We start from the raw sequence: 14,335 nt of genomic DNA, 5'->3' as shown, positions 1-14,335 counted from the left end.
GATGCTAGTAAAAGTGGAGATGCTAGTAAAAACCAGTAGATGCTGACTTAGTACAAAACCAGTAGATGTAAAATAGCAGAAAAACAGAAGCACTTGTCGCACTTGTCAAGTACTGTTTCTTAGCTAAAACCAGAACTAGAAGGATACAAAATTCGAAATATACACTAACAGAATCTTGCGTATCTCAAAATCTCTAAATATTACCGTTGATCTATTAACGTGATACCAGCATTTATTGCTTCATTAAATGCCATTAAATGCTATACAAGAACATTTAAGACGGTATACCATTTTTGGTATGAACTGCGACTGATTACTTTTGATGTATTCTGCAGGGTCCATTTTAAGCAATAAAGCTGAACCACCAAAAAGAAAAGAACCGTTCAGTTTTTGAACGTTGAATAGAGCCTATATATGGAGATGAAGGATTTCGTGAAGTAACATGTAGCATTGAACAAAAATCTGAATTGAAAAACATCATTCGGGCATTGTTAGAACTTTCAGTTATCTAAAGAGCTCAAACACTAAAAAAGCAGCTCACGCTTCATTGCATACTCTTGATCATTGAGATCATATTGTGCTAGCTATTTTTCGTTATATCTTCTCAAGCTATTCACTTCACTATTTCATTGATAGAAGAATTTGTAACTGGAAAAGAGTCTTTTCCAGAACTTAATATCATTCAAGAAGTTGAGTTGTAAAGCTAAGAGTTTCAATATGCGAAGGGTAAGTCCTGTTGAAGTGGGTGTGTACAATTGTTGTGCTGTATTCACCAAAGTCTTTTAGTGATACCTTCTGGAAACAGAAGAAGGGGAGACGTAGAAGATTCATCTTCGAACTTCCAGAAACAAACCTTGTGCTATCTACTGCTTTTCGGCTTTATTATTTTTCACCCACTAACCAACGGATCGTTTTTCGCACATTATCTTGTGATCTGCTGGTCTTTATACTTGAACAAGAATCGTTAAAATCTCTAACAGGATTTTAGCACATCATTCGAAAGAATTTAATAAGTTGACCATTGAGTTTATTCAACCCCCCCTTCTAAACTCAACCCGATCCTCAACAGTTTTCTTTTAAGTGAGTCATCTCCATTAATTTCACGTGGCTTATCAGAATAATCATTAAATGGCTACACAATTCGATATAGAATGCATTATTTGAAGCTTCTTCTTCAATGTCTCATTTACTACCTTATTCGTACTCTCAGAAAGTGTTCTCCTGCAACTTTTCCTTCCAAAAGATTTGCTTTTCAAAAAAATTTCTCATTTCATATAAAAAATTCAAGAATCAATTATCGTCTTCAAGACTTCAAAGAAGAACTTCAAGGTGTAATCAAGAACAAAATTCTCAGGTAAGTTTCTTAATATTATATTACGTCTGACCTTCAAACTTCAAGTTTCTTACGTAAACCTTAAATATATTTTTTCAAAATTTCATAATATTCGATTTTAGAAAATAAAAACAAATATTTTCAAGGCAGAGGTATCACGGCTCTGATACCAAATGTCAGAATTTTTCTCAAAAAATCATGTTTCTACGTATATATGAACATGATAAACAATATGCGGAAATAGATCGAGCATTACCTCCGGCCATAGAAAATTTTTAATTTCTCTGATTTTCCTCCGATTGATGTCTTCTAAACACTCAACACACTCTGTAGATGGTGTATATTTTTCTTATGAGGTGTGTGCTTAGGGACCTCAATCACGGTATTTATCGGCATTTCTCATATCATCAATGAGTTTATCGGGAGTCTTATTATCAAAAGAAAAGGCGCATGCGCGTCTCAATTTTATAAAATTGATGCGGCGTACGCAAGTTTTGTCAAAAGATGTAGGCAATGACCGTCGTCATTTCCTACACGTTTTACCGAAGTCAGAAAGATAATATTTGTTGAACGATCAGACTTTCTCACGGTCTACTGAGTTGTACAAACATCCAAATATCAATATCATATTTTCTTCTTTTTCTATAAAGATATTTGATAAACAAATCTACTTATCCAGATAATGTTCAGAGAATACAAACTAAAACATTCTCGTCGTTGAATGTTAGTGTCACACACAATAATTGTTGTGTACTATTTTTGGAATACGACGAATAACATGTGGAATCTAGTACTTTTTTGTTTTGGATCCTGGTACGACTGAATTATAGCATTTCAAATCCGAACGTTGTAAATCATTTATAAAAAGACATCTCAAAATTCAACAAACTCTCTATGCGCTCAATTATTCAACTATATGTTATTCAAAGAATCTAAGCTTTACTGATAAATACTCAAGCACATGCATAAAGCAATACCATATTCATTCAAAGATCATTTTTGCTAAGCTTATACTCGCATATGTTTTAAAGTTTATATTGTAAATTTGTGTGAGTTTTTGTAATTGACAAAAAAATTCTTTATGTTCAGAGGTAGAACAAAATTTTGTTTAGAAGTTGTTGCTAAGAGTTTCAGTAAGCAGTGTGTAAACCCTATTGAAGTTGGTGTTTGCAGAAGTTATAAAACCAAAGTATTCAGTGAATATATTCTGAAAACGAAAGAAGAGGAGACGTAGAAGGATTCAACATTCAAACATCTAGAAACAATAATTGTGTTATTTACTTTACACACTATATTATTTCTTGTTCATTGTCTGAAATCTACTGATATTTAGTTTGGTTCACAAATTTCTGTTGGAATTATTCCGCAATTATATTTAAAGTTCCCTACTGAACTTTGAAGGTTGAGATATTGTTGTAACTGTTAACACCAGTTGAAATCACTATATTCAACTTATTGAAGATAAATTTGTTAGGTGTTTATTCAACTCCGTTTAAATACTTCTACTAATCTTAACAGATTTGGATACTGAGCGTGACAAAAATGGTTAACCATAAGACTAAATTTTGTTATTCTAAGAATCTCTTCATTGATGAATAGTAATAGATACAAATTGCATTTGTCCCGATCTAGTTATATCGACACTCGACATGGAATAAAGATCTCATTTTTAAACCTGCATAAAACTCATCCTCAAATATAAGAAAAATGTTAAAAATGAAAACTTACATTTAAAAAGTAAAAATCTCAAACTCATAAAATATATTAAACCACACATATTATAAAACTTTGTCTACTCAATTGTGTGTTTTCTTCACAAATTGAGAGATCTATTTATATAATTTCTTTAAAAATAATCCAAAAATAATAAATCATTACATATATCATCACACACTGATTTTTAATATTTATAATTTTTATTTTCAACGTTCGATAATTTCAACTCTTATTTTTAATAAATAAAACAATTTTATTTTTGTGTATAATATAATATGATAAAAAGACATACGTGTCCCTTAGGCCTTAGTTCTTCTAGTAGTTTCCATTTCAACAGACATCCACCTTAAGTTAACTTACCCATCAAGAAAATTAATTAAAAACATAATCCCAACACATCCGGCCGGTCATTCACTGGCCCACACAAATCAACGGCCATGATTCGACCTTCCTTTCCAACCCCACCTTGCACATAAAGGTCCGTCCCTTGACAGAATCCGGTCCACATTTCAAGATTCATTCAGTTCACTGTTGCTCGAATCCTCGACACACACTTTCGTATAAATCTATAGATTCACTTCGCTGTATCTGTACCTCTGCTGATGGCGGATCATATCAAGGAAGAGGAGAAGGAGGGATCTTTTGTGGAAAAGATTGCCGAAAAATTCCACGGCGACGATTCTTCTTCGTCATCTGATTCTGAGTGTGAGAAGCCGGAGGCGTTTAAAGATAAGGTGTACCGTCTCTTTGGGAGGGAGAAGCCTGTCCACAAAGTCTTCGGCGGCGGAAAACGTGAGTCAGAATAGTGAGGAAAAAGGAAAAATTCTATTTAAAGTTTTAGTTAGTTTTGCTCGTTTGTGTGTGTATAGATAGATATATGTATATTTTTGAAAAAAATTGCTATATTATGCATTCTAAAAAATTGTAGAAACTTGTCAAATCTGGGTTTTGGGGTGACTTTAATTTCTGAAATATTGAACCTGTGAAGTTTGTGAAATATCTGTGTTCTTTCATTTTTGGGTGGTCTTTAATGTTGTGAAATTTTATATTTTTTATTCAAGATTTTGTTGTTGAAATTTTTTATTTTTATCAAGATTTTGAATTGATGACCGTGTTTGATGAGGGGAATTAAGCTTTTCAAGGACCCTTTTAAGTTCGTTTTCATTTTGCAAACTTTGATTAGTTTTCATCTCTGCTTTTTTTTTTTTTTGGGGTTCTTATTCCTGTTGTTGGGATCCAGATCTAGTTTGTGAAATTGAAAAGACGGTGCTGATTAATTTTATAATTTCGTGTGTACGGATAAAGCCTTCAAGTGGAATTCCACTCGAGATTTTGAATGAACTCTAGGAACGTTACTCATTTAGATTTGATTGATCAGTTCAGATATTTGAAGCTAAACGTGTAAAAAAAAATGAAACTTCCTTGAAATATTAAGCTGAACTTTGTATCTGAATTGAATCTTTAATGTTCTTGATTCTTAGCTGCTGACTTGTTCCTATGGAGGGACAAGAAACTCTCGGCGGGAGTGCTTGGTGGGGCGACTGCGATCTGGGTTTTGTTCGATGTCATTGAATACCATTTGCTCACATTGGTCTGCCACAGTTTGATTCTTGTTTTGGCTCTCTTGTTCTTGTGGTCAAATGCTACCACTTTTATCAATAAGTAAGATGTCTATCTACTTGCTTTGTATTCTTGCATAAATGGGATCTTAATGATTGGTGTTCTACTTCTTGTTTAGGTCTCCTCCACACATCCCAAAAATCGAGATTACTGAAGATCTGATGATGCGATTTGCATCTGATCTGAGGGTCGAGATCAATCGGGCATTTGCTGTTCTCAGGGACATTACGATGGGGAGGGATTTGAAGAAGTTTCTCTTGGTACGTCGTTCCTTCACTTGGAAATTGATTGGTTCCTTTGTATAGTGACTAACAAAATAAATTCTTTTATCGTTTTCCAAAATTCAATTTAGCTGTAAATGGATCTGTTACTGAAGATCTAGCCACTGTCATTCCTTGCAAGTTTCTAAATATAACTCGCATGATTAAAACAAATTTCAGTCTCTGGTTTCTTTTATCCTCTAAACTACAAGTGTATGGCAATGAGTGAAACCGAGTGGTACGATGTAGTAATTCATGTTGTACATCTTTGTTCCATTTTGAACTCAATTCTTCTACTTTGAATGCTGTTACTAAGCAGGTGATTGCTGGTTTGTGGGTAACGTCATCCGTTGGAAGTTGCTGTGATTTCTTGACCCTACTATACATAAGTATTTCTCAAAATCAATATGATGTTAACTAAATCGTCATTATTTATCAAACTGATGATTTTCTAACTCAATCTTTGTTTTATAAACAGTTGTTGTGTCGATGTTCATTGTGCCTGTGTTGTACGAGAAGTACGAACGCCAGGTGGACTCTTTTGCTGAGAAGGCAAATGCCGAACTCAAGAGAATGTATGCAGTATTCGATGCTAAAGTTCTGAGCAAGATCCCAAGAGGACCATTGAAAGACAAGAAGGCGGCTTGAGTTGAGTGCATGTCATTAACTTATTTTGTGTAGGTTTGACATGTTCATTTGCTACTTGGGTTTCGTGAGGGTGTCGATGATGTTTACATATGTTTGGATGATAATGCTATTACTTTCGTTTAGGATTCTAAGTTCCTTGTCAGAATGAAATTTGGAATGTTACATAGAATGGATATTCAAAGTGGGGTGAATTTCTGTGGTTGATTATACTTGGCATGGTTTAGAGTTTTATTACATTTTGTTCATGTTTTTTATGTCGGTTTCATAATATTTGTGCGTTTAAATTTACATTATATTCCATTTTCCATCGAAATATTATTCACATAGTAAAAACGTTCGTGAAAAAAGGAGGAAACTTCGCCAGCTTGACTGGTTGTGGCAGAATAATGTGCTGGTTTATTGATGTAAGTAAACATCTAAATTTCTGGGTTTGTGAAAGCATCAAATCCCAAATCATGTTACGGATAAATATTCGATTATGTAACAGTATACGCAAATTTACATGGAAAACCCGTGATGGGTAAAAAAAAAACCACGGACGGGGATGCGGGCATCTACCTTGATACTGCATATATTATGAAGGGCTAAATCATCTACATCAAAGTATTATTTCATCATTTGAAAACTGTGTAGATCATGAGGACCTATTCATAGGCGCCGTTTCGATGAAACCGGCGGACTGCCTTATCAGAGTGGCTGGGGTTTTGAGGATGAAAATGGTTTGTGAACTGTGGTGTAATGTTGATGAAAAAAGGATCGGCGGATAACCTGGAAAACTCCATTTTCATACCATATGGTGTGAGGGTATAAAGGCTTAATTAAAAAGGACATGCGTTTGCCGGGAGTCGAACCCGGGTCTATTGCTTGGAAGGCAATTATCCTAACCGTTGGACTACAAACGCTTCAGTGTAATGGCCTCTCACTATAATATTATTTTTAGTTTTTAACTGTTTGATTAACTACGTCGAATTGAGAGGGGTCGCTATTTGAGAAGGATAATCTAAATCTAGTAACAGTGTGTTATCATACACAATAATGAATATATTGGAGCAAATAAGTAGAAATCATAGTTTGTATGGTGCTGCATTAACTCGAAGCTTTATCAAGCGTTAGTCCAAAGGTCTACTAAGTATATATATCGAAAAATAACGAATGCGAGTTCTCTAGTCATCAAAAAATAAAAAAAAATAAAAAAAAAGCTATAACAATTAAGACAAGTTCACACATACATATATATTCTACAAAAAAAACTATAATGAAACTATGTTATTTGTCAATTTTGTGATAAAAGCCTCTTGTCCTATTTCAAAAATATGACTTTTCACTATAGATATGGACAAAATCAACATATATCACAGGATACCTACTCTATAATATGTATTTACTATATTATTAAATTTGAGAGAGTTAATTAACGTAACCCACTTTACAAAATTTTTAAAATTCTAAAATATTTATTTAGTTTATCTAGAATTTTGTATTTTTAAAGGATCATATCACTCCACAATATATATATATATATATATAGTAAAGAACACAAACATTTCATCACTAATAGTTTAAGCTCAAAGTGCTATCTATCCACTATTATAAAGCTTTCAATGATGAAACATCTTTACGAACTTGAGCTGATTTAATGGTTCCCATGCACCCTGGCAAGTGTTTTTGTAACATGGGGGGTGAGTGCATTAATTTCATGGCGAGCATAGATTCTCCCTTTTTTTAGCGAAGGGACCGAAACGAAGATTTAAACAGATTCTGAATACAACTCATAATTTGATTAGTTTAATGGAGAATAGGACTTCCCAACGGCTTAAAGTATATTTAGAGTTAATTGCAGATACCGTCTCGGTAAAATCCCAAAATTGCTAAAACCTCATTATTTGAAAAATGATCCATTGCCTCCCGTGTTTTAAACCAAACACGATCTCATGCTTTCAAATCTTGAACACGCACACCCTCGTTTGTAGTTTGTACATGTTTTGAGCCACATGTGTTATCAAAATTTGAAAACAAAGGGAGATTTACTCCATTCAGATACAGAGAATAATGTAATGTACTAAAGATACACAGACACTCACACAGAATGTGAAAATAAGAATAGCAGAAGGCATAATTATAAAGTTCCAACAACATGGCAAGCTCATGTTTTATTCTCACAACAGCATCCATCTTTGATAGCACATGAGCCGGAAAAACGAGACTGAACAAAGATGAACTATTTACATGAAGAGAGGCACACTTAAATTGTACAGATATCACACATTATTTTCCCTTATTCTCACACGAAGAGAGGGAGTTTTTATGATCAAAACAATAACAAACACAGAAAATGCAACAATAAAAAATTACATCCAGGTTTGATGTCTGATGGAAGATTTAGCTGGTTCTGATGGACCAGTTATGTCTCTGCTTCTAATAAAGTTGAAACCAAGATTGCTAGTATGTGATGCCACTAGATTCCCTCCATGCACCCTTCCTTCTGCGGATGGGCTCGACAATTGGTAGCTTGCAACAGATGGAGGAGTTGACTGGAAATCAAAATAATTCCAACCGCGGTTGGAAGTCAATATACTATTCTCCATCATTGTTATGTCAGCAGATGTATGCTCAATCATGACACGTTTCAACTTAGCAGGATGATTGGCCTTAGAATCCTGAACGGTTCGTACAGTTGCACCACCACCATGAACCCTTTTGTCCTGAACCAGAGCACTGTGAGCTGCACATAGTCCAGTCTTCCCCCTAATGAATGAGTCACAAGGAACTTACTCCGTCGCCAAATTCAGAGTTAAGGTGGCCCCAGGAACATCTTTTCCCTTCACCATGGGACTTGCAGAAATCAGTGCTGCCCTGAGCACTTTTTCCACACCCCACAATTTTACATCTCTTGCCTCCACCGTGACGGACACAAAAGTTGGTTCGTCCCCTGGCACTCCTTGTGCACTCAGTTACAGCACATCTCTTTCCACCTCCATGCGCAACACAGAAAAGAGTCCCTCCATGCACACTCTTTGGACAGGGTCCACCTCCTTGGAAGGAGCAACGTTTGCCTCCCCCATGACCCTTGCAGAAAGAGGTGCTTCCTTCTGCACCCTTGTTGCACCCTGGATGTGTGCAGCGTTTGCCACCACCATGTCCCTTGCAAAACAATGTGCTTCCTTGAGCACCTTTGTCACATTCAGGATGCTGACATCGGCGACCACCTCCATGTGAGATGCAGAGACCAGAAAGACCTTCTGCACTCTTTGTGCAATTCTCTTTCTGGCATCTCTTGCCACCACCATGGCGGATGCACAGTCCCGACTTTCCTCTGGCAGCTCTGGTGCAGTTATCACCAGTGCAACGCCGGCCACCGCCATGGGCGATGCAGAAATCAGTACGTCCTTCTGCACTCTTTGTACAACCTAAAAACTCACAGCGTCGACCACCACCATGAGCCTTGCAGAAGGCAGTCCGGCCTTCAGCTCCCTTCCAGCAGTCAGGACGCTGACACCTGCGACCACCACCATGAGCAATACAATGACCAGAAGCACCTCTTGCTCCCTTCAAACATCCCTCAGCTTTACACTGTTTATTAACGCTATTACGCTGCTGTCGCGACTGTAAAATCCCGGAAGTACAGGTGACTGAACTTTTTGGTGCTGTCATTATACTCGAGGAAAGATCAGGAGATGCCAATTTTTGCTTCCTTCCCACCAGAGCCTGGTTCGGATAGTTAAGGTCTTCCATGTTCACCGGCGACAGGAAAGGGGGAGTTCCTGTTGATCCTTCATCAGTGTTCAAATCTCCAGTACTGGCAAACATTTTAGTAACTTCCCTTGGGGCACTGGAGCTTGGTTGGGAAGCTGCAATATCAGACACAACTGCCAAGCTAGAAAGGCTCAACTGCAGATCAACATCGGGAAACATATCCAGGGACTTCAAATTATAGCTGCCTGATTTCTCAGGGCCTGATGATTTCTCGCCACCAAGATGAAGGGTGAAGTTCAAATCTAGCATCATCGATGATTCTTCTTCACTTTCCTTGGCTGAAGACATTAGGGTGCATGCAGTAACTGTACTCTCCTTGCTGTCAGATGAGCTTGACGAATTGCAAAGGTTGAGATCTAGAGAAGCTTCAACTTGTTGATTAGCAAGACCATCTACTAAACTCCACTTTCGTTTGACTCCTTTTACAGAAGCAAAGGGGCTTTCAAAACTAGGCGAAACAAGTTGTAATGTTATATCTGCCTCACACACAACTTCAGTTCCATCTCCTTTCATTTGAATGGAGTTAAACAGATTCTTGAACGCAATTGGAGTGGGATTAGCAGCAAAACTCAGATTGTGCGGTCTGGAATCCATGAACAAGTAGCTAATGATGCAAGTCTCATATAACAGTCAGCCTGACTTCCGGGGTTTAAGTTATTAGCTACAATACTAGGGGTTAGATGTCTCTAAAAGAGTACACCAATCCCCCACTCACAAATCCTGAAGTGTCACGTCGATCCATTGGAAGTTAAAGGTGGTCAGGAGTATCCCTAATTAGCAGTAGCAACACATGATACCTTCACAAGAATTCAAGTGTTCCAAAACAATCTGGCAGTAGACCATCCTGCGTAAGGGTAGAGACACAATATCAACCAAAAGAAAACACTAACTCTATGTTTGGAAACAAAGATTTGGAGGGATTTGTGAGGATTCGGATTTGTAAATCCTGGTTTTAACCGTTTGGTTAGTTAGATTTTAAAAATGGAATTGAATTTTAAGGGATTTGACTTGATTTCATTGTTTATAAACAAATATTTTCAAAACTGGTTAGATTTGATGGGATTTGGATTTGAATAAACCTAAAAAAATATCCATAACAAATTTTTTTAATTATTATCCTTCTACCATCTTTATATGTCAGGGTTGGATTAAATGACAAATTTATTTATTTTTTATTTTGCATATTTGATTCTTGAGATATATTCTTATAGTTGTCATGAATATTGAACAATTCATTATTCAATAATATTTTATTTTTCTATTTATAAAATTAGGATATGATTGAATATTTAATTTTAAAAAATTTATTTCGTAAAATTTAAATTTGAATATTTAGACGTTATGTTTAATTATTTTATTTTAACAATTCATTTTGTGTTCATTAACAGTAGTTAATTAGTTATATAAAAGTTTATGTAGTTTATATATCACAAATATATAATTGAAATGGTATAGAGAAATATATGATAAAATTAATTTTAATTTTTTAATAATGTGAATAATATGTTTTAAATGATTTATGTAAAAGATAATTAAAGTTATTTTAGTAAAATTTTAAATTTCAAATTCAATTTTTTATTTCAAACAAGAAATAAATTATAAATATAATTTTTAAATTTCAAACAAACACAAAATGAAATTCTAAATCCATGAATTTTCAAATCCAATTCCAAATCCAAATCCAAATCCAATTTTTAAGCATCCAAACACACTGTAAAAGCAAATTTAATTTTCACTTTCCAGCACATTATTTTATAAATCACCAACTATAACTAAAGGGAAGTCATTCCACTACACAAATTCCCAACAAGAGTGAGCTTTAAAAAGATCTGCAAAGTTCGATGAGGATAAAATGATCAAGAACAACAAAGTTTTATAACTCAGAAAATTTAGTGCTTATATTCTATTATCGGGTGGATAAATTTAAAGGAGCCGGTGACAAAAGAGCGCCATCCGTCGAAAATATACTGTCGATCCTGCCAGTAGTTGGTACAAATTTAAGGTAAGAGAGAAAATCAAAATTTTTGACGACTGATAAATTTATCATTAAACTTCTTTCATAGTATAAGAAGTAGATTCACATCAATAGCTAAGGCATTGACATTTTACAGACGGGATATGCAAGAAATCAAATTTTTTTTCAAAAACAATAAACTTGAGGAAATTTGAGGCTAATCAGTAAAAACAAAAGCATGCCAAAATAAAAATCATACCATTACTCTTAGATCTCTTCCTCACACCTCAAACAACCAAACAATCAATCAAACAAACAAACGGCAAGTGTATAAAGTATAAACAGAACTAAAAAACAAAGCAATAACTCATATTCCCCGATCATTTTTTTCCACTGTTTCCGAGTCTCTTCGTCAATAAGAAAACAAAGGAGAGAAACTATTCAGCTTAAATTAGGAAATCGATTATTCAAGAAACTAATAGGGAGATAAGAAACATGCCGCAAAAAGAATACACGGCCAGAGGCTTATCTACTGACTCTTAACATACGTAACACACAGCACTAGGTCTGATAAGAGTCACTCGAATATATAGCAGAAGAAATTACCAACAAAGTAAATATTGAGTGATCAAAATAATTTCTTGTTCTAAATTCAATAAACTGGCCCAAATAGTCAAAACAGAATCAGCTCAAATCACCACACAAAAAATTGCCTGCACCAAAACTAAGAAATTACATGAACATAGATTCAAAGCTCAATCTAAAAAATTCATCTCAAAGAATTTGGAAGCTTATGATGATGAAGTCGAAAACACCTAATTCACGGGTGAATATCACTTGAATTCGATCAGCAATTCAACGCATCATCAAACACACCTAGCGAGATACGTACATGATTTAGAGAGACGGCGGCGGTAGCGGTGGACCGTGAATCTAGGGCTTCGTGAGCGCCGCCAACTTACGAAAGTGCCCTGGGGAATTTATCGACCTCCGAGATAACGGATACTGACAAGAAAGCGCATGTTAACTACAAAGAGCGTATGATAGCATATATATTTTTTACTTTGAGTGGTGATACCGTTCGTCAAAATTCCACGTCAAAATCTCAGATTTAGAAAAAAATTATTATATAAATTATAAGTCATTTAAAAAATAATAAAATTATTATTATATAAATACGAAAGTCCACTGCAACCTTTTCTTTTCCTCGTCAGCTCCCCACAAGAAGTTCGAGCATACACGCTCTATCTCCTCATAGATCAATTTTAGAATACGAAAACAAGACATAGCATAGGTAGGGATTGATTGTAGCACCGATTTTATCAAAATCTCTTTTCCCCCTGCTGAAAAGGTTTTGTTGCCCCACCCTTGAATTCTATGCACTACCCCCTCTAACAAATACTTGAACTGCAGCTTCTTATTTCGAGCGGAGAACATCGGGAGGCCTAGATAAATTTCATGACCTTTCACCATAGGAATGGCCAATCGAGACTTAATGTTTTCTGCTAATTGTACATCTGTGTTCGGGCTGAAGGACAAAGATGACTTCTCAAAGTTAATAAGCTGCCCAGAAGCTCTCTCATAAGTTACAAGACAGTTCTTGATGGATTCGCAGTCTTCCATTGTCGCTCTGAAGAAAAGCAGGCTATCATTTGCAAAGAATAGGTGAGTAATGGCAGGACATGATGATGCTATACGAACTCCAGTTAATAACCGTCGCTCTTCAAGAGATAGTAGAGCACAAGATAATCCATGTGCACATAATACAAATAAGTAAGGAGAAAGAGGATCTTCCTGTCTTAGGCCTCTGCTTGGGATAACATTTCCAATAATATCACCATTTAAAGAGAAAAAGTACCTTACAGTACGCACACATCGCATAATTTTTTCCATCCAAATTGGGGAAAAACCCAGTCTTATCATCATACCTTCAAGGAAGCCCCATTTCACTCTATCGTAGGCTTTGGTCATATCAAGTTTCAATGCACCATACCTTTTCTGGCCTTTTTTTCTGCCTTTGATCCAATGTAAAGCTTCAAAGCCCAGAATAATATTGTAAGAAATCAGTCGACCTGGGATGAAGGCACTTTGGAACTCATTAACCATCTTGTTTAGTATATGACTCAACCTATTCGTCAAACTCCGGGCAAATATTGTATAGCAGATATTGCAAAGGCTGATAGGACAAAAGTCCTTCATAGTCATAGGATTCTGAATTTTCGGCACCAGTGTAACTATTGTAGCATTCCAATCCTCAATAGATGCACCATCATTGAGTATTTTTAATATGGACGCTGCTGTTTCCTCCCCGATCACATCCCAATATTTCTGAAAGAATAAAACTGACATACCGTCCGGTCCTGGGGCTTTATCTGGGTGCATGTCAAATAAGGCCTTCCGCACTTCAGCGGCCGAGAATGGGGCACAAAGAACTGAGTTTATTTGATCATCAATTGTTGCGTTTACATAATTCTGGATCTTATTCATTTCATCTGTGGTAGGATTAGTAGAGTTAAACAGATTTGCAAAGTAGTTCTCAACAATCTCAGCCATGCCACTCATGTCTGTACACCAATCCCCCTGGGATGAGACAATTCCCATGATATGGTTTCGGGTTCTTCTAGCTGTCGCACAAGCATGAAAGTATTTAGAATTCCTATCCCCATGCGAAAGCCAGTTAACCCTGCTTCGTTGTTTCCAGTACAGTTCCTCCTTAGTAGCCAATTCCTCAACTTCGTGTTCAAGCACCCCTATTCGGCTTATTGATTTATGCCACTGGCCATGAGTTCGTAGATGAGACAACTGTTTGCGCTTATTCAGGAGTTGCCGAGGGATTGTACCAAAGCGAGAGCCAGCCCAAGCTTTCAAATGTTCCTTGCAATCCTTGAGCCGGTTTGGTAAACAGTCTGATTATTTTTAACCCAACCCCGATGCATCACATCACTGAAATCTGCTTCAGTGGCCCAATGTTTCTCGAATCGAAATATAGGGCAATTCCGTATGAGAGCTAGTTGTGGTCTACCAAGTTCAATAAGGATGGGTCTGTGATCC

At 36.1% G+C, this 14,335-nt stretch overlaps 1 protein-coding gene, 1 non-coding gene and 1 pseudogene across 2 annotated transcripts; 1 reads left to right on the top strand and 2 right to left on the bottom strand.

The window, feature by feature from the left end:
• The first annotated feature begins 3,538 nt into the window (after window positions 1-3,538).
• On the top strand, window positions 3,539-5,811 carry LOC142519012 (reticulon-like protein B3). The gene is made up of 5 exons (XM_075621888.1): window positions 3,539-3,841; window positions 4,531-4,711; window positions 4,788-4,929; window positions 5,249-5,318; window positions 5,408-5,811. Exons 1-5 carry the CDS (start codon window positions 3,652-3,654, stop codon window positions 5,575-5,577), a joined length of 753 nt encoding a protein of 250 aa, XP_075478003.1. The 5' UTR covers window positions 3,539-3,651; the 3' UTR covers window positions 5,578-5,811.
• A 596-nt stretch (window positions 5,812-6,407) lies between these two features.
• On the bottom strand, window positions 6,408-6,479 carry TRNAG-UCC (transfer RNA glycine (anticodon UCC)). Its single transcript has one exon. It is a non-coding gene; the product is annotated as a tRNA-Gly (tRNA).
• A 1,302-nt stretch (window positions 6,480-7,781) lies between these two features.
• Window positions 7,782-12,331, bottom strand: LOC142517698 (uncharacterized; annotated as a pseudogene).
• Between the last annotated feature and the right edge of the window lie 2,004 nt (window positions 12,332-14,335).

This window comes from Primulina tabacum, chromosome 11, assembly GCF_025594145.1.
Source record: "Primulina tabacum isolate GXHZ01 chromosome 11, ASM2559414v2, whole genome shotgun sequence".
NCBI classification, from domain to species: Eukaryota; Viridiplantae; Streptophyta; class Magnoliopsida; order Lamiales; family Gesneriaceae; genus Primulina; species Primulina tabacum.
Note: the sequence above shows the minus strand (reverse complement) of the source record. Positions and strands in the feature narration are given on the sequence as shown.